This window comes from Venturia canescens, chromosome 1, assembly GCF_019457755.1.
Source record: "Venturia canescens isolate UGA chromosome 1, ASM1945775v1, whole genome shotgun sequence".
NCBI lineage: Eukaryota > Metazoa > Arthropoda > Insecta > Hymenoptera > Ichneumonidae > Venturia > Venturia canescens.
In genome coordinates, this window is record NC_057421.1 from 11263052 (window position 1) to 11288946 (window position 25895).

Consider the following 25895-nt stretch of genomic DNA (forward strand, 5'->3'; position numbering starts at 1 on the left):
AAATGTTCCTTAAGCCGAGATATAAAAAGTAAATTAAAATTCATAAACGTACATAATCTTCATTCATTTATGTAATTTTTTGTCTTAACGAAGAACTTTTTGGCACAATTAATGAAACGAGGCAAAAGTGCAATTGATTAAAATGACAAATGAATCGAGTAAGCTGAAAATAGTCAAAATCATAAATGAATTCTTTATCATTCGTTTTTCAGATGCCCCTCGACCAAACCCCGATTTTGATCTCCGACCAACAATAACACCGACTTATTGGATCGGTAATGCCGGCGATCCTGTGAAGTTGATATGTACGAAAACGCCTAATCATGTGAGAGTCTCGTGGGCTCGATTCGGTTCTTTGCCGCTACCGATTTCAGCATCCGAACGCAACGGCGTTTTGTCGATCGCAAATCCGATTGAGAACGACTCGGGACGTTACATATGCATAGCAACGAGTCTCCAGGGCATCGAGTACAGCTCTTACGTAAACGTAACGATTCATTCAAGAACACAGCCGAACGTCCGCGTCGACCCCGATCGACAAACCGTCTCGCAAGGCACTTCCGCCGAAGTCCGATGCATCGCCGACCGCGATTCCGGGCTGCAAATAAAATGGATCAAATATGGAGAAACTTCGCTTGGCCCCAACGCTCGTCAAATCGGCGACTCTCTTGTGCTCACGAAACCTCAAGTCGCTGACCGAGGCGTTTACATCTGTCGCGCTAGCAACGCCGCTGGCAGTTACGAAGCCAGCACTATCATCGAAGTTGAACGTGAGCAGTTTTTAAATGAACAACGAAACAGTCGAGCATCGATCACACAATATTGGAACACGAAACAATTGTTTTTTTATTTCACCATAACTATTGATTTTCCAAAAAAGTTCTGTGGATCCAAAACTATGTGATTTTTGTTATTTCTCGATTGAGTTGGATCTTGTTAAAAGAACGTTTCGATTCGGTCAAAAATCTGCATCGTATCCACTCAAATTTTCATTATTTTCTACTAATTTGTATGCTCGAATAAATTTTCATAGTTGGCGTGCTTTGTACCGATACAGTAAATCGAAATTTATGATATCAACAATCATTCATTTTTTTCTAGCTCGGGAAGTTCCGATTCTGGAAATCTACCCGAAAACATCACAAGTCGTAAACCTCGGTGGTTCGTCGGATCTTCAGTGTCGAGTCGCAGCTGGATTCCCAATACCCGAAGTACACTGGAGTCGCGATGACGGTCGTCACTTCGGTTCGAACATTGAACAATTGCCCGGAGGTGTATTGAGGCTCATCAATATCACGCTCGCCGACGGTGGTGCCTATAAATGTTCAGCGTCAAACATCGTCGGTTCGACGAGCGCTATCGCACGTATCGAAGTTCAGGCGATGCCAACCATCACGATCTTACCAGCAGGCGGTCTTATATATGCAAAACCAAACTCGAGAGTCAGATTGACTTGCACTGCGCAGGGAATACCACCACCGAACGTCGCCTGGCTAAAATCAACCCCAGGAGTCTCTGTTTAGTAAGTAAATCGGATTTTGACTCGTAAATAAATAAAATTGTGAACCGAGTCAAGAGTTTGATTTTCCAAAGAGTCATCAATTTATGTGAGCGAGAGTTTCCACAGCTTGGTTCTTGGGAAAATTTTTTTTCTGTCCTCCGGGCCGAAGTTGCCGCATTCCGCCTGCGTCGGACAGAAAAATCGTATACACACCTCGGGCAGGAAAAAGTAAAGCCTCAGACCACATGTTTACATGTGATCTGAGACTTTCCTTATTTTCCTGCCCTAGGTGTGTAATATACTATTTCTTTCCAAGGATAAAAGTTAATTTAACTGAAATTCCTGTAAGACCATTTACTGATTTCGAAATACGATTTCTTCATCGTTTGCAGTAACTTCGCCGCCAGAGGATCAGATTCCAGTCATTTAAGTGCTGTACACGAAATCATGTCTATGTCATCAAAAGACGAAGGATCGTATACTTGTCAAGCTGTCAATGCCGCCGGAATAACTGAAAAACGTGTTCAAATACGGCTCGAGGAAGATAATTCTGTTCCTGAACCCTGTCGAGGTGATGTGCCCTGCGATGATGAAGACGGCCACTCAGGAAGCGTCGGCGATGTAATGCCACATCTTTTTTTTACTAACTTTATTCATCTACTGCAGAATATCACTCTGGAGGTTTAATGTTCTCATTAGATTAGGAATAAATTCTAGTACGTATTTTAGAATCATTTTAATGTAAAAGAACTTGAAACGATCTGTAAAAAATAACAGAACGTTTTGATAAATGGAAATACTCTATACTCAGGATTTCATATTTTTTACTCTGTTTTTGACACTATGCGAGGAATGACTTTAAAAAACGCAAATCATAGCAATTGATCTTTCTCGATGATTTTAGAACAAGCCTGGCGTGAGAATACCCGAGGATTATCTGAGAATTCCAAATGGCGGGCGAGTTGAATTCCGTTGTAACGTTTTTGTACCCGATGGCTCGCAAATTTATCTCGATTGGAAGAGAAGCGATCGAAGACCACTTCCCGAAGGTAGCACTGTTCATAGCGGTGTTCTCACGATACCGAAGGTCACGAAAGACGCCGTTGGTGAATACGTTTGTTCGGGACTGAATCATCTCGGCGTGGAGCTCTTCAGAGCCAAAGCTCATTTGGACGTAGTCTGTGAGTATTCACCGATTTCATAGAGAGATCTTGACGAGCAATACGATCAAATGTTTTTTTTTGCATATGCTTGGATGTTACTAATATTAGTACTATTTTCGAAGTCTCGAGACTTTTTTTTGTTAAGAATTACAATTCCTTGGAAAGCATTCGGTTTTTCCACTTGCAATCATCGGCCGGAATTCAATTTTTCATGAAGGATCGACTCGTCATAATTATTTGAATATTCACAAAAAATGTTTACTTCCCAGCTCTGCCATCGATCCAACTGAATCCCAATCGCCAAACCGTCGGACCCGGTGAAAGTCCAGCGATTGTTTGTACCGCGACCGGTGATCAACCCATGACCCTTGAGTGGGAAGCGATCGGTCGACCCCTACCGTCTTCGGTCACCCACGATCGTGGTGTTCTACAGTTCCATGGCATTCATTACACCGATGCGGGCAAATACGTGTGCAAGGCAACTAACAACGCTGGAACTGCTGACGCCGTTGCTGAAGTTCTTGTCAGTGGTAAGACAAACTTTGATTCAATTCATGAACGCATTCATCGACGAAGCAAATTACTTTATTCCAACTCAAATATTAATGGAAAAAAGGAAGGGAATAATGAAAACATAATCTTGTTACAATTTTCAGAAAATACTATCGAGGACTCGGATATACGAGCCGTTGAGCGCGACATAACAACATCGGCGGGAAATTCCGTGCGATTGAGATGCCTAGTGCAACAACGTTCGACGATACACTGGACCAAAGACGGTCATCCTTTGTCACGAAATATCCGAGTGGGCGACGATTACATCGAACTGGTGGCTGTCCAACCTGAGGATTCCGGAAAGTACGTGTGCCAGACCCGAAACCCTCACGGAGTATCGAGCGATTATATTAACCTTCGTGTTGACGGTAAGAAACTTTGTAAAGTCTGCTTATCTGATGGAAATAACTACTTCAGCATGCGACTCCCGGTGGTGAGATTTCCACTAACAAATATCGTCGATGTTGAATCTTCCCACGACAAATCTCGGTTAGAACTGCGAAAATAAGAATTTGAATTCGTTCAATCTACGCTTGCCTTTGGTAAATCTAAACTTGAAGATATTTTAAGAAGACGATAGAGACTCGTTGAAACATCGAAGAATCAAAAATATTTCAAAGAAAGCGAGTAAAAGATTCAGGTAAATTTTTGACATTAAACAACGAAGATTCAAGCTTCATCTCTGCGTCAAACATTTTACATAAATTGTGTTTTTTCTTCTGTCACAACTCAAACCGATTTTACGAATTATCTTTCATATTTGCCGAGTAGAATATCAGTTCTATAACAACCATGATTTGTCGTACCGACGACAACGACGTTGAATTTGTTTCATAAAATTTTACGATTTCGACTTTCCTCAGCACGACACAACATGCGTTTACATGTTAATGATGTATTTTTTCAAATTTAATTCGTGTTCTATACTCTTTGTTTTTATTTTTTTTTTTTTTAATAAATCTTTCCTTCCTCAACCATTGAAAGATGCCCAATGTATCTGCAGTCTTTTCCAAGAAGTTGTATCAATGAAAATGTGGCTGAAAGTTCCTCATTTCACTTTTTACTGACATTGAAATTTAAACTCATACAAGTTTTGCAGAAATTGAATCTCGTCTGTTGAGCATTAAGAGCTGAATATTGTATTCAAAGTTTTTGTCGAAAATAACGTAAAAAAAAAATTGGATTGGAAGTTATTCAAGATTTGTAGTTTACAATGACAATTCATTTGGTCTTTCGTTTCGAATAGTCTTTTCCGTGCTCTTAAATTTAGTATCTTTGTGATTTCTATAAATCATGTGAAATGATATCGAATTACATGCTTTCATAGATTCTTATTATTGGTTTCGACTGGCATACACCGAGGCACGTTGAGCCACGTAAAGAAAACGCGTGAACCCATTGTTATGACACTATTGGCTGGTAGCTTGATCGTTTTTTATCTTACGTACATTTGATAATTGTGATTTGTATTGCTTTTCCAAATTTACGATTGGTTGCGTTGGTTTTTTTCCTTTATTCTTCAAACTCTTTAGCATCGGCCAAAGGACAACGAACCGGGAGTGTAGCGATGATCTTAAAATCATCGTTGCATCAACTGATGTTTTACCGCTACTTCGTACCACCAAATAGCACTCTGAGAATTTTGCGCACAGTATATTACTGCCACAATACTCACGATAATTTCGGAACAGTCAAGAGGCATTTTTTCGAAATTTCCTCAAGCTTCGGGCATCGCCCTGGCAACGAAATAATGGATTTTCCCTCAATTCAACGTGTCAGGCAGATGAAAATCTCTAGGAATCTCGTTGAAGCTTTTGAAAGAATTATCAAGATTCGTGGGAGTTATTTTGAAAAATATAATTTCCGGATGAATGACGATTGAATTCCGGTTCCTCGAGAACTCCCGGAGCTGAAGTCGGAATACGGTTTTTCAGCATTCCATTGAATGACATTTTAGCGCTGGAAAAAACAGCATGAAAAAATTAATCCATCCTGGTTCATTGAATTTTTAAAAAAATTACATTCCCGCGCTCTTCCAATATGCCAACACTTCCGAAATTATCGTCCATTTAAATGCGAATGCAAATGGTACGAGTGCAACGAAAAAAAAAGTGAATTGCTCGAAACAGCTGCGTTACATGGGTTTTTCGTTTTTCCTAAGATTTCGCGTTATGATTTAGTAGTTAATACGCTTGAGGATTGCATGCCAGTGTACCAAACGGTGCAATGCGGACACGGGATGTACCTATGCAGAAGCCGAGAATGCATTTCGTTGGATAACATTTGCGACGGGTATATACACTGCCACGACGCAACTGACGAACGCTTCTGCCGAATCTCGCGATATCGCCAATATCTTCAGCGACGACGCGGTTTGTTTTGAGATGTAATGTGTGTGATACCGTGTGTCTAGCTTGTTACCATATTTTTATTTATTTATTTATTTATTTTTTATTTTCTTGTCGCTCGTCCTTGACGTCCTTTTTTGAAGTGTCGTTTCTCTAGATTAGTTTGCTTCTTCGTAAATTTTATTTATTTAATTAAGTAATCAATTAGTGCTTAATGTCATTGACGCTGAATCTTTTCTTCTCTTTCTCTTATTCTGTCACTATTACTACTTTTCTCTCTTCCTCCCTCAATTTCTCTTATTCTTGTAGATATCATCGTAGAAAATAAAATCGAATCACCTTTGATTTGTCTTATCACATCATACGACACGTGAACATTTTACTCCATAAGAATACATTCTGAGATATTATCATAAATTTAGCTCTGTTTGATCGCGCAAAGTATTAACGCGATTATCATTCTCTCCATCTCATTTGAATCCAACTGAATATTTCGTCATTGTGGAACGATCGACAGAGCAAAAATCGTGACGATGAGAGAAGACGAGAAACAAAATCTCGCCCCAACCGTCTATTGATGTGACTCGCGATTTATAGAGAATAAAAGCGTCGTATATTGGAACGAAATATTCTTATTATTCTAGGAAGTATCAGTCCTGTCGTGTCCATTGAACCCTCGCTGGACATTGTTAACATCGGCGATATGATCGATCTTCGTTGCACTTACACTGGAACCCAGAACCCCAGATATCGTTGGTCCAGACCGAATCATCCATCTTTACCTGTAAACGCTCTCGAACACGGAAACGTACTTAGAATATCAAACATCGAGCTCACCGAAACTGGCGTTTATCGCTGCCACGCCGATACTGCGGAGGGAACGTACGAACAGGACTTCAATCTCATTGTTCAAGGTAATTAATCGACTCATTTTTTCATCGTTTTTATCCGAGTAGGAGCACGTAAAAAAATGGAATTACTACGAATTTATTAACGATTTGAACTTGCCCTTATCACTGCTCACCAATCGATTGAATTCATTCCGTAAGTACGTTTACGTGAAAAACTGACTCATCCATGACCGTAATTCTCCCCGTTGGAGAATGCTCGTCTGCTCATTTTTGGAGTTGTTTACTATTTCTGGTTTTTACTTTTCTGTTGATCAAAGGTGGAACGAACGACGCACCAGCTATCGAAACAAAATATGTGCCTTATGGTTCGAGTTTGGAAATAGGCTGTCGAAAGGACCTTGAACATCCTCTCAAGTTCCAATGGAGCAAACTCGGCGGCATGTTGCCTCCTGACGCCCAAATGTTTGGCGTGAGTTCAGTGATTTTCGAATGTAATTTGTCAAATTATTTGTAGAAACATAAAAGTGAAGGAACTTCAGCGATGAAATAATTGCAGTTTTTTTCTAATTGACAAATTCAATGGGTCCACATGATCGAAAAAATGAGCGTCGAATTGCGATCCTGCTCCTGATAATTTTCCTTTATTTTAATTAGGACAAATTGAAACTCGTCGATGTCAAGTCCGAGGACGCGGGAACTTACATTTGCACAGCGACTAACGGCGTTGAGAACTCAGAAGTACCAACTGTACTTGTCGTGACTGGCGTCGTGCCAAATTTCAATCAAGCACCGCAAAGTTGGATCTCACTTCCACCGCTGCCTGATTCCTATCTCAAATTCAACATCGAAGTCTCCTTCAAACCCGAGAGGGACGATGGTATTATTTTGTACAACGATGAGAAAGCAGATGGAACCGGTGATTTCATCTCGCTGTCCCTTGTTCGTGGATACCCCGAATTCAAGTGAGATATTACACTCCCCTTTAATTGAGATAAAATATTCAGAGGAGACCTCAAGAAGCTGTAAAGCTGTTGAAAATACTGTCAAAAAATATTGAAGCAGTAAAAAAAAGTTTGGAGTTCCTGCTTAACGAATTAGACGACGATTTAAAAGATATCCAAAATCTCTTATAGAAAAAAGAATCTCCAAAATTTCAAAGTTTTATTTCATTCCAATGTACAAATATTCATATCGCTTTAAAAAACATTGTTTCAATGCCTCATCAAACGATGAATTTTCAAAAAATGTCTAATAATGAAATCAGAATCGTGATTTAATTCAAACTCTGATATTTTCAGTTATAATATTCATCCATTTTAAATACGATACGATATCGCTTTATTTTCAGATTCGATCTTGGTTCAGGGGTCTCCGTGATAAGAGCTGATCAGCCCTTATCATTGAGCGAATGGCATACGATTAAATTGCAGCGTACCCGTAAAGAGGGAACGATGATAGTGGACGGTGAGGGAATTTACAAAGCTGTGAATCCCGGAAGGAAACAAGGCTTGGATCTCAAAGAGCCCCTCTACATCGGTGGCGTGCCTGATTATTCGTCGATCAATTCTAAAGTCGAGATGAACGCCGGTTTCGTCGGATGTATAAGCAAGCTTGTACTCGGTGAGAAAAATGTTGATCTCATTGGCGATCAAAGCGATAGCGTTGGGGTAACGACTTGTGAGACCTGCGCCGAAAATCCGTGCAACAACGCCGGTGTTTGTCAAGAGGCTTCTACCAAGAACGGCTACAAGTGCCTGTGTCGAGCAGGCTACTCTGGTAAACACTGCGACTCAACCGGAGAATCCTGTTATCCAGGTCAGAACAACGTTGCACAATTAATTTTACTACCTCATTATTTTTTTCCTTTTCTAATTTTATTTTATCATTTCAAATTACGAATTAGCTACTGATAAAATATCGCGAAACGCTACCATCCAGCAAAAAGTTTATTTATGCATTTGACTTGTTAAAATTTCGAAAAATCGTTCCTAAACGTTCGTCCTCGAAGTGCTTTTCGATCTCGACTCCTTTCTAATTATAACGAGAGTTTATTATACAAAATTAATGAAATATTGAAGGTGCCTGTGGGGATGGCAGTTGCGTCGACACTGAATCTGGATTTGAGTGTTACTGTGGCCATGGAAGATCCGGACCTCGTTGCGAATACATGACGGTGCATATGAAAGAACCGTCTATTCGTAACAATCGTGCATACATGTCGTATCCAACCCCCTCTGCAGCCAGGCGGTAAGTCGAAACCTTTGTTTCCCTTCGATGAATATAATGATTATACGTGTTTTTCAAAATTATTTATAAGCTTGAAGCATGCCCAGAATCCGATCGTTCGGTGGCAAATTTGAGACAGTGCTGCTCTGAAATTTGTTGAAATTTTTTCAATTCTTTGCATATTTTAGTTATTTTGGGAAAAGAATTATAAAATATTCCAAAATTATGAATGCCTTTTGTGACAAATAAGTCATTTCGAAGACAATGTCTTTGTGTCAAGATTCAAATGACACGATGAATTTTTTCATCGGAGCTTTTTCACGATGTCACGAAATACACGTTTGTGAACATGAAAATTATATTTTCTAGAAACAGATTATCAGCAGAACTGTCTTAAAAATTTGTCTTGCACTCCGCAAACATCATTCGACTTGTTATTTCCTCACATTTTGTTTTTTTTTTGTTTTATTTTCTCACGTCTTCTGTTACTTTTTGTTTGTTTTTTTTTCTTGAACAATAATTAATTTGACAACATTGTTTGACGAACGCAATTCGATGATCGTAATGATTGTACGATTGGCTGAAATAAAAGTGAGTTATCTGGATAAAATGTTGGGCAAATATTTCCTCGTCGGTGAAATAAATGAATGAAAAACGAAATTGATCGATGAAAATTCGACTTCCGAGCGATATTGGGCAGCAGTCATAATCAAATGGATTTCTCCGATGATCCCACGCAAAACGTTATATGAAAAATTGTTAATGAAAGAAAAAATATAGAAAAAAGATCCCCTCGAGCTAATCGTGAACGATCCTAATTGCTTAAATTATTTTCAGGCTCATTCCGAGAAACGCCATTAAAGCGAAACGTTCGCACGCGCGTTCCTCGCACACGCCACAGCTTAGAAAAGGCAGATCGAGATCTGCTCGTCTGAAACACCACAACGTGCACAGCACTAAACATTAGAATTTCATTAAAAAACAAAAAAAGCCAACAGCTAAATGCTACTATCGTAATCAACCGCCAAATCCCCGATGCACGCGTTAGTCCGGAAAATACCTAATCTGATTATGATAACAATTGAAATAATATTAATGATGATAATTACTGAGCGCGAGAATACCCGAAAGGAAGCAATATTGAAATTGATCCGAAGCTGAGATGAATTTCCGAAGAATCATTAGCACCGATAGTGGTCGAATTGACGTAACGTGACCGAAAAAAAGCCACTGACTCTCGATCACTACGACCATTTTATTGATTTTATATTCAATTTTAACCCTCGCATAATCAACGTCATATCGTTAGTGTTAAAATGTCACTTGCGAAGAAACCATTCGTTCCGAAACTATTTTTTTACCTTTCATTTCGTCTCTTTTGAAAGCAGTAGAGAATTTTCAATTATTTAACCAGAAAGGGGACGAAATTTTTTTCTCCAAAGTTATTGGCCCTTTACGGCTCCTTGAATTACGAGTCGTCGATTCTGCATGTGGCCTTAATTATTCCATGACTTTATGAATGATTTTTCATGATCGATTTTTTATAACTATCAAATGCATTTTCAAGATACCGCATATAATTGAAAGAATCTTGAATTTTTTTGAGCTTTGCGAGGGTTAAATGACAGAATTCACGAGCTCGGATCATCCAATAGCGAAAAAATCTCTTAACAGCCAAGTAGTACGTATAATTTGCAAGAGTCAGAGTGGTGCTATACTTTTAAATTAGTACACGTCCTACTCAGTCAGCATAACTAATTAATTATTAGAGTTTTTGTACAGCTTTTTAATAAATAACTGTTAACGCATTGCCAATAAGTCATAACAATTGTTTAATTGATTGTGGAGTATAAAAAAAGCAGGTGGAAAACCAACACTCTCAAAGTGAAGAGACTCGTCGTGACATAAATATCGACACTGCCATAAAATGTAGCCTTTGCATTTAACCAACATTAAAAAATACTATGCCTGAAGAACAATCGAAAAAAGTTGCCAATTTAAAGAATACTTATATATTTTATCACTGTAATCAACAATGCAACTGATTATCAGCAAGCATTCTCGAGTGTGGAGTTATTTAAATATCCTATATATAAATATAAATATTAAAGCGTAACACAACGCGCAATTTTGTAACTGTACGACAATATTCGTGGCCGACACGAATCAACACATATTAATATTGTTTGTGACTCGGATGTTAATGAGGAACGAGCAATGCGAAAAAACAAAAAAAGCAAAATATTCACTATTATTATATGTTTTGCTACGATACGTACTATGAGAGAAAACTAAACAATGGAAAATCGATATATTTTTTTGCAAACAAATAAAGATTGACGTGACAGTTTTATGGCTTGAATTTTCATTTTACTCTGTTTTCATTACAATCTCATTTGAACGTCGTTTATTATGCATAATCTAGACAATTTGTTCCATGCACGTACTCAGTAATAGCTTAGTTTTTTTTTCTTCCAGAAAAGTATTCCATGTACATAATTAATGTGGGCTATGGAAGAATCTACCGGCATGGATTTTTCGATAATTGTTTATCATCAGCAGTGATTTAACAAGTTTTGTTTTTGTTTTTTTTTTTTGTGTTTCTTCACTCTAATACGATAGTGCAGTGTAGTTAATTGTAATCTTACCATCGAAGGTTTAGCAAGCCCCTAGAAGTATGTATAATTTTATTCATTACTTTCAATGTTTAGTTCGAATTGATCACAGTAATCGACAATTCAATAATCGATTCGGGAATCAAACTTTATCTCGAATCTTGGGTGTTTAATTTTTTGTAATTCTAATCTTTTGGAAATCGTTTTACGGATACTGTGGATCAATGAAGCATGCTTTTTTGTTACTTGGTGTACATACGCTTGGCTCAAATGTTAATTACGATTGAGGTAACTGTAACAAAATCAGTTGATCTGAATAATTTATAATAACAACGTTACGCTAACGAGTATATGCAAAAATACGAGATCGCAAATTATTACAAATGAATTTTGCGATAAAAAAAGCATATAAAAATGTGTACATATTCATATCGTAATAGCATATTGCATAAATCATGAATTTTGCAGCTTATCGATGTAATAAAAATTGTTCCGTGTCCCCTAAAAAAATGTCCAGGCTTAAGCTTTCGATGAATTTCAAACCGTCGGACAACGGGGATGGAATTTTGATGTACTGCGCTCAGAGCGACGAGGGCCTCGGGGATTTTGTGGCTCTTGTTATTAAGGACAGATACATCGAATTTCGTTACGACGTTGGCTCGGGAATGGCCGTCGTACGCTCGAACTACATCATACAACCGGGCGTTTGGTCACACGTTATGATCAGCCGCGATTTCAAGGAAGGCAAAATATCCATAAATGGCAAATGGATCAGTGAGAACAAATCACCGGGATCTGCTCGGACACTGATCCTCAATACCCCACTCTACATCGGTGGCGTCGACAAAAGGAGAATTGTGATCAATCGGAACGTCGGAGTCGAAAGAAACTTCCATGGATGCTTCAACGCTGTGAGTAATTGTGAAGGAAAATTGTTTATTGTGATTTAAATAATTGGAACAATCATTCGATTCTCCCATCAAAATTCTGAAACTTAGACTCCAACAGAACTTTAGATTTCGAATGATTTGTCAGCCCTAAAACAAAAAAAAACAGAAAAGACTTTTGTGTAAGAAAATATAAGGATTCGAAGGACGAATTTATCAGTAAATGAAATAATTATATTTACAGCTGGAAATACCGACCATCAACGTTAATATGCTGAAGGGAATGATCGACTCAGCAAACATCGAAGATTGTTCGACCGCACCAGTCCCAATGAATTCGACTTTCATAAATCCCATTACGACTCAAGAGCCCACAAGACCATCTACCAGTTCTTACGATCCATGTGAGAGGAGACCTTGCATCAATGGCTTGTGTCAGAGTACGAATAATCATGATTATTCGTGCACTTGCGAATACGGTTACGTAGGAAGAAACTGCGAGAAAGTATTGAAGCAATGTGAATTGTTGAGTCCCTGCCAGAACGGTGGATCTTGCAGTAACCTTCATGGGTCATACAAGTGTGATTGTCAATTAGGGTTCAATGGAAAAAATTGCGAAAAAAGTGAGTCTTATGGTTGCTGCTTTCATTGGATTCTGATGCTCACGAATGAATCGATTTATTTTTCACAAATAATTTATTCAAATTTTGTTATATTCATAATATTTTCAGGCGTCGAAGTAACGTTTGATGTGGCGTTCAGAGGCGATGGTTGGCTCGAACTCGATCGATCGATTATGGTTCACGAGGAAGAACGTGAACTGCTCGGTTTTGAAATATCAACGAACAAGAGCAATGGTTTGATTATGTGGCATGGACAGACACCAAATGACTTGAACCCTGACGATTACATCGCTGTTGCAGTCGTTGATGGGTAAATTAGTTTCTATCAAAAATTAGTTTATTTAGTTAGAAGACAAAGATTGCAAAATCGTTTTTTTTTTTTTTTTTTTTTTTTTATTAATTTCGGTTTTATGACAATTACGAAAAACAAAAAAGTGTAGGATTTTATGAAAACTCTTGTCTGAACTCAGCATTTGGATAGAGCTGGAAGAAGTAACGAATCAAAGAAAGATTTTTTAATGAAAAAGGAATGATGATAAAAAATGAAAGAATGATTGCCGGACAACTCGATCGTTCGTGACCCATAAATGTTTCAATCGAACGTGAAATTTGAGCTTCTGTTTTTGTTTTCTCAGTTACGTCGAATACCAGTACAATTTGGGTTCTGGACCAGCGATAATGAGAGTTACAGCCCAGAGAGTTGACGATGGTCAACGTCATAGGATAATAATGAAACGTCTTCGAAGCGAAGGAAATATCGAGCTGAATGGTGAACATACGGAAAGCGGTGTGAGCGACGGTTTACAACAGACGTTGAATGTGCGAGGCAGTGTTTATTTGGGCGGTGTACCGGACTGGTCAATGACCTATGGAAAATATCGCGAAGGATTTTCCGGTTGTATTTACGCGATGGAAGTTCAAGATTCAGGCTCGATCGATATGGGGGCGAAAGCGATTAGAGGCAAAAACGTTTCGCCCTGCACACGGTAATATTTCTCGTCAATCTAGATCCCATTTCTCATTAGGACCAAACCACAATAAACTGTGGGAAAAAAAATATTGAAAATATCAGCTGAAAAGTAATCGGAGTCTTCCTTTGCCTTGAGAGTCCTTGAAGCTAACGGAATTAACGATGACCAAACAGCTTTTAGGAACTGATTAAAAAAAAACAAAAATAGAAAATTCATTCGTTTGCCACTTTTTGATACTTTGGGACACTTTAGTTTACAACGTTTCAACGTCCTGGCAAAATTTCGAAAATTTTGATATTAAATTTCAAAACATTTCAAATGTTTTACTCTTTGAAATGAATTTAATTCCTCGATATTGCCTGGAATGTTTGCCTTTGTAGTCAGAATTCACTGCTCACCGTACTAAGTCAAATGAAAAGCAGAAAAGTATTTTAAAATAATGACTTTCGATAAATTCACTGACATAAGATCGAAACTGACTTAATTTCACACGCTGGCTCAGAGCGAGATGGATCCCATCGTCGTTAGTGTTTACAGACGCCGATGCCGAAGGTTTCGATGACTTTGTGCCGCCACCGCCGGTAAACATAATCCATCCAAAACCTACAGTCAATATAGCTACGAAAAATATAAAAAGTCTTTATCTCTTAGTTGTTGTACATAATACCATAAGTTTTTCGATCGATGAGAGACCTCAGAATCTATTCCACACGGTGTTTTGCATCGGTCTTGTGAGTCTCGCGAAAAGTTATTTTGTTTGATTTACGATGAGAAAACTCATTGTCGCAATACCTCCGATAAAATAACTATTGTATACACATATTTATGTACATACATGCATAATAATGCTAATATGATAATGACGAATCTGCGGGACGCTCTGTCGATAAATGAAAGTAAAAAGCATTTAAATTATACGGACTTGGCAGAAAATAATCTCGTTATTCAGAGTGAATTATTCTCATGTAGATACATTAATATTATTGAATTTTTCCGTGGTGCTACAATAGATTGAGCTTCCCGTAAGATACGTCCGATTATCCGCTGTTGAACTAATGATCATTTTGTACATTATTTAATATACGCTTACGAATAATGGATAATCGCATTTTTTTGTTGCGGTGAGTACAACGAGTTCATAATTGTATAAGTTCATTTAACAAGCGATGTTAACAAATGTTAATGAGCAAATTTTTTTTCAAATCTATTTTACAGGGACGAAAATGACGTATCGGGTCCCCTTCGTGGTCCAACTCGAGGGGATATTTGAGAATTTTACACGCGAAGCTCGAGAGTGCCTGAGAGCTGGACGAGCGAATCGACTCGAGGTTCTTCAATTTTGCCCTCATTGTGACATGACAGAAATTGCGTGTCTTGGCTTTTTATTGATGGGTCATGACATTATTCAACGTCTTTAACATTCATCAGAATTTTGAAGGAAAAATATCGATCATTCATTTGACGGCAATAGGCACAAAACTCTTTCGCGTGTATTCAATACATACGCACATATATCTCTGCATATGAGCGTTTTTCAAAATAACTTTGGGTAGTTCATATTTTTTGCAATCAATCTATAAGCAGTCAATCAAATATTATCGAAAAACCAGAACATCAGGTATGCATAAGGGTTTTCATAAGTTTTTCGTTCTCTTTCAACTTTTACTACAACATATAGAGATATTTACTTGACAATACCTCCCGTGTAAAATAAGCTTTGAGAAGAATTTCGACGAAAGTAAGGCCTACCAGCAAGAACGATATTTCTCGTTGCTGTTCAGCTAAGTTTTCTGAATTTTCAATGTGGTCATGAGCTTGCGCTTAAAACAAAAGTTTTTTATTAGTGTTTGAGAATCAATCTCGATCGCAAACGTTGAAAACTTGTTTTTCCAAGTACCACTTTCCTATTAAAATTCAATCCAATTCCAATAAAAACGTTTCCGAAACGAGGAGTTAAAGTGAAAGTTGATATTGGGGCCCTTATATATATACATGTATAGAGATGCAATGCGCGTGCTCTTCAACTACGTGATTGTATGAATATCGCATTTTTATAATGTTCAAAAATTGACATAATCGTTTTCTACCGCTTCATTTATAAGGAATATACAGTTGTTTATCTCGCATGTTTGCTAAGGATGATTTATCATGGATTGGCAAATAACACTACCGAATGCCCGAAGATTCACAAAATATTACATGATTTACGTTAGTATTTTATATTCAACTTTTATTGCATTTTCTTTTGCTTTATACAAACATATATACATGCTCGTTCTTGTCGAATTTCGAACGACTATTCGTATGAAGCTTCGAGTCAGGAGAATGAAAAATTAAAATTTTCTTTCACTGCCAATATGATTTGTTTCGTAATTATTCCAAATGTAAAGTCAGGCGCAACGTTCTTCCGCGAAATAGAAAATAAAAAAGGTTTTACGCGTACTTAACACCCGTTGTTATCGAATGGAAACAGGAGGTGCTCGATTAGTCAGCAATGTACATTGATAGATACGACAAAGAGAGAAAGAGAAAGAGAGAATAAAATCACGGTTGTTACAAAGGTACGAATGCTTCTGTATGTTGGTGCAAAAGTTACTGCAACGAGGTATCTTTAATACGTAATGTAATCCATGAAACTGTGAAAGTATGAATATATATTTAATATATAAATATATATGCATATTATATAATAACTCAAAATGAAAGTGTAGTCCGTACTGTTACATTTTAAATTCTTCGAAAAGAAATGAGACAATAAATATAGTTTTGATAAATAAAAACCACCGATCACATATATCCTGGTCCCTGTACTTAATTTAGTATCGAAGATAAAAGTTTTCAAATAACAACTTCAGTCTTTCCTTGTTGCCCCATGATGATGGCTTTGACCATTGCAATCATTTTTTTTACACCTTTAGGAAGTATACTCATTCCCTTACAACAATGTATTTGAAAGGTTTGGGAACGAAAAATAAATTCATAGTTTTTGCAAACGATATTTAATTCCCGTCATAAAGTTAACGATTGTTTCATTCAAGCTTAATATAAAAATATCACACGTTAAATAAAGTTAGAGTTTTTAAGGAGGGTGGCTAGCAACGATACAATGTTGCCATGCTAAACCATGTTAAATACATAAAAAATTTCAAAATGATAAGAATTTAATAAAATTTGGTGAACATATTCTTTAGTGCCAAATTTGACAATACAAATTTTTTAAGATTTTTCTTCTACACAGTTATCGAGTAATTGATCACTAAAGTTGACGTGTATAAGCATAGCGTTTCCATATATCTAGGTATACATTCCAGGCATAAGAAATCTGCTTTAATGCATAATTACTCGATAACTAAGCAGAAGAAAATTTTGAAAAAAATTGTGTCTTCGCACTTGATGTTGAAGAACATTATCACCAAATTTGATCAATTTCTTATCATTTTGACGAATGTAGCCACCCTCCTTAAGAAGCGGATTTGCATCCGAGTCAGTGTATGTTACATAAATTATTTACATTGTTTCAAACTTCGTCACTGCGTTATAAACTTATTCGATAACCGGATATGAAGGGCAATCCAGTGCCAACTTTCTTCTGATACTCGACGTATGCCTCTCCGAAAAATGTCAATAACGTTATCTCCTCGATGAGTATGCGGTCGTGGAAAAAACTCCAAGACGCCACTGCGTAAGCCAACAGGCAAATTGGATTCTTCAAAATCAACTGAAAGTTATAATTGCTATTAAAAATAGGCTCGGTGAGAAGTTTGGTCATCATGTAAACTATGATTTTTTTACAAATTCTCTTTGTCCTTTAAATGTTTTTGAAAAACTTGATCATTTGCCTATTGATAATGGTTTATTACAGTTTTTCATAATCAGTAGATCCAGGAAGTGGCTTCTAACATAATTATCAATGAAATTCTTCATTTTGTAAAACTACATGGATAGTAGAGCCAATTACATTTGATACACAAAAATATTAAGTAAGGATTCTTAAAAAAATATCTTCTTGTTTGTTTGTAGTTTGCAAGGTTAATATAAAACAGTGTGCATTCTTCATTCACCTGAGTGCCAATGGACCAATAAAACCATCCAACATAGCTCGGATGCCGGCAAAATCTGTAGACTCCATGAGTAATAAGTTTGTGGTCCGTTGATTTCTCGGTTTGAATGATGTGATTGAAATTTTGTTTGGCCGTAAACATTGCGATTTTTCTGAGTGCTTCACCGCTCACACATATTGCCAGACCAATGTAGGAAATAATAGAAAGCTCTTTGAGGGAAGGATAGAAATGATGTTCTACTAGAAATTCAATCCAACTGACACAGGCTGCTACGACGTATGGTACACTGTGCTGGAGGATAAAACTGTCAATCGATATTGCACTAGGATTCGTCCATGCAATCGACAAGAATTCAGAATAATGGAAAGTGGCCATTACAGCCATGTAAATTCCAAAACATTGCCATGAAGCTGGGGCCAATAAGAGGACTAATATGCCAGCCCCGAACACGTAACCCAAAAAAGTTGACCGAATGGCAACCTGAAAAAATTCAAAATTCTGAAAATTTCTTGACTTTTCATTCCGATTGATTATTTTCTTTCTCCATGAAACAAAATGGAATTTGAACGAGTTGATAATGTTAGATAATTTGTTTTTTTTATTTTTTTGCAAAGCAGAATGAAATTTTTTAAACTATTTAAAAAAAACTAAAATGTTTAACAGTTGCCATTCTCTTACTGAATTTTGAGCGTTAAAATTTAGTACAAAAAAATTGTTTTTTAGAGCCTAGTTAACCTCAATCTTCAGAAAGGATCTCTTCAAAAGCCTACTTTTCATGTGCTATAATCGTTACTGTTTTATGGTTTTCTAAAAAATCACACAGCAACATTCTTCGATACATTACTCATTACCTAATGAACGTAAATTAAAGTTATTTGCTCTATACAATGGATGTTAAATATCTGGAGGTTATGAAAAGCCGCAATTTGTGAAACACGAATGAAACTTACCTGATAAGTAAATCCACGAAAGGGAAAAAGTATGAGGATATTGAGAACGATGAATTGAAAGACATGAAGGATCCAAACATTGTGGAAAATTCCATTTGAAAATGGATCGAATCCACAAAGTAATAATATTTGTGGAAGACTACTAACAACCAAAGCGGTTATGTAACAAAATACACTCACTTTTCCATCTTTGCACAATGACATGTTTATGACTGAATTATTATTACAATACTAAATCACAGCAAGATACAAAAACAATTTGAATGTTTGATGTTTTATCGTTACAGATAATATGAATATAGTAAGATCATTGCTTCGTAGAATAAAGCGTCGTTCCAAATTCACGAATAATCTTACATCTCATTGTCAGGTAAATTGTAGAATAACATATCGATTGAATTTAATCTAGGCAAAATTAAATTAGAGGAATACTGCGGAAAACATCAAATTCTCATGTTTTCAAACATATTCTATACCAATGAAAAGACGGCTGAGCTGAGACCGCTGAGACGAGACAGACGAGCTGACGAGACTGGAGCTGGAAGAATACCGACATCACAGTATCCCCACACATATCGTGGGTCGTGGGTTGTGGAGTTTGAAGGATGGGACGTGAGATTTCGTGCTGATGTTCGTCTTGGAGTTGAATGACTCGTAGTCGGTTAGAAAGTATCTGCATTTACCGACTAAATTAAACCGGAATCCATGACCGATCATTAATGAAACAGAAATTCGACAACTATCAAGCAAAAACTGTTTCAGTATAAAATGAAGGGAGAACGAGTGCACATGTTCGTTCGCGTCGGTCGGTCAGTCCGATATCACGAAGCATTATTGGTATTATCATTCGTCAGTTTTAACGAAGTGGGAAAAGCATGCAGAGCACAAAAAACCACAAGCGGAATTCCCAATCCTTAGTGAGTTTAAATATTGCGTTGTCAAATAATGGAAAAACAATTATATCGTTTTTATTTATAAATATCAAGAATATATATCGAAGTGAATCGATTACAGAGCACCGAGTAGACATTGCAGAAACATTTCACCATTCAAGAATCGTCGATCGTGAATGTTCTTCAGCCTTCTCCGACGGATTATCGGTGAATAAAGAATTCTACAATAATTGCCATACTTTCGAACCTAGATTTAAAAAAAAATACCGTTGAAGTATTTTTGAGAATTTTTAAAACAAAAACCTTTCTTTTGGGTTGAAATCCTATAGTGAAAAGAATATTCAACAAGAATTTCATTTTCTTCGAGCAATATAATCGAAATCGAGAAAAATGAAAATCGAAAATTCCAACTTTAAGAGCTGAAATTTGGAAATATGCTAGAAATATACTATTCTAGCCCGGAATTATTATAGGATCTACCGTCCAGTTTTCGAGAAAACAATTAACGAAAATCACATTTTTTTAAAGGTTATGCAGAGGCTCTTATGGCAGGCACACTTCCTGTGCGATCATTTGGATTTAATGAAATAAGATTCTCCCAACTTTAAAGAACCAAAAACAAATTAGAAAAACAATAGACAATACAAAAAACATAGACATCAATGATGTCCTGAGAAAGCTTTGTTACCGGTGAAAATGATTTGGGAATGGAAAAAGAAAAACACTTATTTGAGGTTAACGAGTAACGACAACATAAACGGTGGAAGATTTGACAGCACCATGAGTCAGCTGGTTTATATCATAGATGTGCATATACGCATATAAATAGAAAATGGCTGTTGTTTGGATTTGTTTGACGATTTTACCACGAAATTATTTTAACCGCTATAGTTATATTAACCCTTAAAGTGCACACTGGGTCGTTTCGACCCCATAAGCCTATGGATGACGCATTAAGTGTGCACTCGAAGGGTTAAAAATGTATCAATCTCAATAAATAAGTTACACATAGTTTTAATAATTGGGAGAATAAATTTCAATCGTTTCTTGGATTATGAAAAGAGCATGAAAGTTCAGTTGCTTTTTTAAATCACAAGTAACGCACCATCTTCCTTTTCCAGCGCGACACACTCTGTTACGAACGAGTATTCTTCAATTCGTAACTACAGATATTCGTGATTCATTTTTTTGTGTCCTATCACGGTTTCAATAGGATGACGAATTTTATCCCAAAAATTGATAATTAAATTGAAAAAATATAAAAATAGAGTGAGAAGTACAACGATGGTAAATGACGACGCTGAAGTTTGCAACGTTGGAGTTCAACGGAATGAACGAAAAAAACATTTATAATTCATTATTTTTTTATTTCACGAATTATTGATGTGGCTTGAAATATGACGAATTGGAAATTCGGCAGGGAACAAAATTGGAGATTTACTGGAATTATTTGAGAGTTTTTTTAGACCATTTCGTTGGACTCCAACGTTGGAAACTTCAGCGTCATGGTAAATGGAAATTTCGATTTTTCGTAAATCCATGAAAACGTTCAAGCGGAGTAAAACGGTTGGGTCCAGCAAGACACTTTTTGCCGTAGTTCTTTAGTTTGGAGACTAATCGCAAGAATCTTGAAGCATATAGATCCATGTAAAGGCGCAAATGCCTGAGGCTTTTCCTCTGAATATTTGCTGGAAATTTAATTATTCACGAAACACGCTGTTGAATGTAAACGACTATTTGCTCACTGTTAACGTAGTTCCGGAGAGTGCTATCCCACATGTACAGTAGGAAAAGTAACTCCTCGCTCTGCTCCCTCAATGCCCGATGGCTTTCTCCACTTCTGTTTGACTTAGCCAGCACTCTGGCCGATCCGGGAAACTCTCGTGGCCACTTGGACTCCGCTCTGTCTTGTTTATTCAATAAGGAATAATAGACGTTCGCTATTTTCGAACTGGAGTATTGTCGAAAGTTTTTATTCCAAGAGTAAAATACGAATAAAATTGAGTAAAATAGTTTCCCGAAGATAAGATAATTTTTAACGCAGTTGAGACCAGCGACTTAAACAAGCGGAACCGTCGATCGCCGTAACGGCGTTTACAATTTAAAAATCCGAATTTAAGGTAGATGGGTGAATATTCGCTATACAAGATTGCGCGATGATATTTTTGGTAGGCAAAAATGAATACGTACTGGATATAGATTTGCAAAATTTCGACGCTAGTTACCGTGTAGTTTAGCAGCAAATTAATTATTGAATATCGACTTTTCTCTGACACTTGTCACTCCGGCATATGAAAGCCGTACCGAATCAAAGGTTATTGAACTTTTTCGTTAATTATATCCAAGATTTCGCAAAAAAAATCGATCGTTGTATTTCGTGGATATTCAAGAATACATGAGTATTTTAGTTTTTAAACCTTATCATTGAAAATCGGCTGAAATATGAAAAAATATCTGATAAGAAATCATTCGGATTACACGACAAATGGATCAGTAACGTTTGACAACGCTGCATTCGATATACGTTCGCATGTGACGTCAGTTCGACCTTTTGGTCATATTTTGTCGTTCGTTAGCTTCGCCACGTTTTCTTTTGTTAATTTTAACAAAACGACGATTTTTATCCCGGTAAATTTTTTGATCGTTCATTTTTTCATTTTCCTCCACTGCAATACTACTTTGGACAGTAAACTCACTTGCCATAAAATTTGTAAACAAAACTGACAGCGTGACACCAACAGCAGCGGCAGCTGCTGCACCACGCTGGTCAAAATGAACTCTTCAAACGTTTTTTTAATAATAAAATTGTGTAATAATGTTGGTTCTTTACGCAGACAAGAAATAATTTCCATCCATCACGAAATTTTTTCTTTTCATTGATTTACATTTTCTTTGTAGGAATAGATAAAAAAAATGTTGAAAAATTTAATCATTTCATCACAAGAATCAAGTTTGAGCATTGAATTTGCTAAAACTCGCGACTAAACCAAGTGTGAATAGTACCGAGTTTCACAGTACGTTCACTGTGGAGAAAGGCTCATCGCACCTAGCCAACTAACCTCGCAAATTAATGCTATTTTGGGGAATGCATTTCGCTCTGGGCGTTTCTTAATTAAAGGAACATTGAACTTTTGTCTGCTGACTGACGTCAACATGCGTCGGCATAAATGGGATATAACGAGACATTTACATGGTAGGTGCGTAATCCAGAGTTATCAATTACTACAATTATCTATTTTTTTAATTTAGTTCAATTTATTTATTTATATTTATTTGTTCATTTGAAAAAATATTTTTTATTGCTATCGTTATTAAATTAAAAAATTATATTATATATAATGTAATTATATAATTAAATTAATCGAATAATGTATAGAATTAATAATAATAAAAATGAGCTACTATACCAACGACAAACTTATTCTTTGTGTTTCCATTCGTGTGCGCCTCGAGTTGGTAAAATGTATTTTTGTTCAAAAATTGTATTTCGAATTACAAAATAATTTGCAGGCCATTCAACAAAAGTTCGTTCCTTTTTTCTCTCATTTCCATCAGTTCCATCTCTGTTTAACTCGCCGCGTAACTGATCCGATGACCTTGAGTATGACTCGTGAAGTTTGCAGAATTATTTGAATAGAATATTCGCATTGAGGGAAAGAGAAAGAGAGAGAGAGAGGAGATCGAACAATAGAGAAGTTGAGGGCCACAGCACACATCTCATCACGTATTCCGATGTAGTGTTGAGCGTTCCAGAACGATTGATCGACCCCCTTGTCCACACCAATTACCGCTAATTCTCGTCCGGCACTCGAATATCGTCATTACCACAAATCCGCACATTCAAACACGAGCACACATTCATTCGGATCGTATTTTGCTGTATACGAGAGAACCATGGCAATTCTTCGAAATACCCTTTTGTGGTTGAATAACGATCATTCCTGTATCCGCATTAATCTGGGTCAGTAGTCATTATTTTTCGTGACTTTGCACTGGGAAATGAGGAGAATATTAAAATGTGCGTTGAGTAAAAAAAAAAAAAAAAAATGATGAATCTCAACAAAAATTTACTTTTCAACTGCAGTTGAAAAGTAAAAAGTAAACAAAAAAAGTTTTTAAAAAAGCAAATATTCCTTCTATCTATTACGTAGAAGAAATATTTGCCGTGTTTTTTTCAAAACATTTTAAATTAAATGTTACTAAAATGTTGATGAAGCTCCGAAAATACGATATTCGGGGGATCGCGTCCAGGTGAATGAGGAGGGTGGCCCCATGTAATTGATGATTAAATTTATAGAGTAAACTCGGCGTTATCTTTGTGGGGGATAAAAAATAAACGAGGATGCGTACATCGAGGAGGGAGAGAACGAGGGAGGAGACTAAAATTAGCTAAGATAACGTGCCAAAGAAAAGTTTATGAAAAGAGACGTTGAGCTGTCGTTGTCGTGGCGACCTTTGTTGCTCCCGCATACGTCTCCCTCGGCATGACCTCGGCGATTAAAGTTGAAGTATACTGAATTTCAAAGCTCTCAACATGCTACCAAAGGCGAGCGGAAACGAGGAGGACAGATAGCAAGTGCTGGCAATAATGGAAAAAGAAAAGGGAGTAAAGTCTCCGGTGTAGCTGACACACGCGAAAACTCTTGATACTCTTGTTCTCTGTGTCCTCCCTCGCACGCCTCCCGGAAGCATTAGCCAACGCACAGCAAACGGAAAGCTTGAGATTCAGGTTTAACGAGACTTGCTGCTGGAAAAATGGGGCTGGAGAAAGTCAGGGAGATTAGATGTGGCCGGGTGACGACCTCTTTGAAACTTCCTCTCTGCAGAATATTTTCGATAATCTAATTATTCATAAAAGTTCGCTTTCTCTATATTTTACGAATCCCCAATGAGCTGTGGATTGTTGGAGCTCAAGATCTTTGAGCCGCAGATTTTTTTTTTTCAACTATATTCGAACTCAAATTCATTTGCAGACGCGGCAGTCGTATGTTCTCGGAATTTCTAATTATTCTGTCCGTAATTCCCGTTCCGCGATTCACCGTCCAGGAATCCGATGAATCTGTCACGTTCTTGATGCACTGTCTTAGCGAATCTTATTTGTAATCGCGAGCTGGAGAATTCTGTTTTCAGATAAGCGTTGATCCCGAGATATTACGAGACCAGAATTTCGTAGGGGATGGTCACCCGCAAGAATTAGCCCAGGAATCCTCTCCGGAATACCTTCCCGACCTTGCTTCACTGGCTTCGGAACGGAATGACCAATTAGTGGTCGATTCGGCAGAGCAATAGCTGCCCAGAATTCGATAAAACCAACTCATCTTACTTCTCACTCGATTAATACCACGAAATGTGTTTTTGTACATGCGCGAAATTGCAAACTGTCTATCACGTGTCCGCCGATGCGTAAGGACGAAAAGTAAAACGTAGCCGAGAAACAGGGCTAAAGTTTTTCCCGCACGACAGTGCCAGGCCGCACTTACGACGACCTTGACTCGCTCTGGAATTCAGGTTCTCCGGCATGTGCTTTAATCGGCTCCTTTCACGGTCCTGGTGTCCTATATATGACTGAATGGATCTGCGCCGACCGAGTTCCGGATCGATGTTGCCGGCTCCAGACGCTCTGGCGACTTTCCATTTAACGTCTGTGTCTTCCTCCCCCTCCTCCGCCCCGCACTTTCTCCCTCGTTCTCCAACTTGATGTCGCGACAACTTACAATAGTACAGCCCGAAAGCACATTATTTCTGAGTAATCCACGCATTTGATAGGGCGATCAGCCCTTCCCCATGATGCCGAACTCCTTTCTCATCGATGAAGATCCGATTATTGAAAATCAATCCGAAATTCAATCGAATCGAGTCCCTTCACAATTCGATGATTATTCTCACTGCTTCACACTCCGTTGGTCGTCATCGTTCGTTTCAATTATTTAAATGTCGTGTCCCAACAGCACGGGGCAGCTCTCGTTAATGGAATACAATCTCATGTAACTCAACCTTGATATAAAGTAACTCTTTCGAGAGATAAACAATAGCTATACTTACAGTGTTACACGCGAAGCAGAAGGGTACCAAAGGGAAATGCCCTTGGGCATTTGAGTTCGTCGTTGAACCGTAATCCATTGCATACGGATCGCAGCTAATCCCCGGGAGTTTGCTGATAATTATAACACGGGAATCACATCTGTATTCCCGTCGTTACCAAGTTCAGTGAGCTTCGGAGTAGCCTCTGTTAACGATGTAACAGAGACGCC

General features: G+C 37.5%; 3 protein-coding genes across 3 annotated transcripts in view; 2 read left to right on the forward strand and 1 right to left on the reverse strand.

The window, feature by feature from the left end:
* The window catches only part of trol (terribly reduced optic lobes), a 157455-nt gene extending 140935 nt beyond the window's left edge, over nt 1-16520 (forward strand). The window contains exons 45-62 of the mRNA XM_043433154.1: nt 213-770; nt 1102-1522; nt 1894-2122; nt 2406-2682; nt 2934-3194; nt 3321-3587; nt 5400-5591; nt 6212-6481; nt 6736-6887; nt 7073-7380; nt 7767-8233; nt 8497-8665; nt 11777-12170; nt 12391-12769; nt 12878-13079; nt 13405-13755; nt 14243-14861; nt 14956-16520. Coding sequence (XP_043289089.1) covers nt 213-770; nt 1102-1522; nt 1894-2122; nt 2406-2682; nt 2934-3194; nt 3321-3587; nt 5400-5591; nt 6212-6481; nt 6736-6887; nt 7073-7380; nt 7767-8233; nt 8497-8665; nt 11777-12170; nt 12391-12769; nt 12878-13079; nt 13405-13755; nt 14243-14501 — 5156 coding nt within the window. The 3' untranslated portion in view covers nt 14502-14861; nt 14956-16520. The remainder of the gene's footprint in view (nt 1-212; nt 771-1101; nt 1523-1893; nt 2123-2405; nt 2683-2933; nt 3195-3320; nt 3588-5399; nt 5592-6211; nt 6482-6735; nt 6888-7072; nt 7381-7766; nt 8234-8496; nt 8666-11776; nt 12171-12390; nt 12770-12877; nt 13080-13404; nt 13756-14242; nt 14862-14955) is intronic.
* A 626-nt stretch (nt 16521-17146) lies between these two features.
* On the reverse strand, nt 17147-19297 carry ste14 (isoprenylcysteine carboxylmethyltransferase ste14). The gene is made up of 3 exons (XM_043421438.1): nt 18752-19297; nt 17802-18281; nt 17147-17458 (listed from the first exon to the last, which is right to left on the reverse strand). Exons 1-3 carry the CDS (start codon nt 18953-18955, stop codon nt 17276-17278), a joined length of 867 nt encoding a protein of 288 aa, XP_043277373.1. The 5' UTR covers nt 18956-19297; the 3' UTR covers nt 17147-17275.
* A 26-nt stretch (nt 19298-19323) lies between these two features.
* Nucleotides 19324-25895, forward strand: part of LOC122412122 (uncharacterized) — a 72070-nt gene continuing 65498 nt past the window's right edge. Inside the window, exons 1-3 of the mRNA XM_043421448.1 lie at nt 19324-19412; nt 19514-19668; nt 19752-19851. Coding sequence (XP_043277383.1) covers nt 19520-19668; nt 19752-19851 — 249 coding nt within the window. The 5' untranslated portion in view covers nt 19324-19412; nt 19514-19519. The remainder of the gene's footprint in view (nt 19413-19513; nt 19669-19751; nt 19852-25895) is intronic.

Bases quoted from the DNA above. Each gene is read 5' to 3' on its own strand.
- ste14 (XM_043421438.1), bottom strand. From the start codon at position 18,955: ATGTCATTGTGCAAAGATGGAAAAGTGAGTGTATTTTGTTACATAACC. The intron at 18,282-18,751 runs GTAAGTTTCATT...GAATTTTTTCAG, and splicing joins TTCGTGGATTTACTTATCAG to GTTGCCATTCGGTCAACTTT. The intron at 17,459-17,801 runs GTGAATGAAGAA...TATAACTTTCAG, and splicing joins ATTGGTCCATTGGCACTCAG to TTGATTTTGAAGAATCCAAT.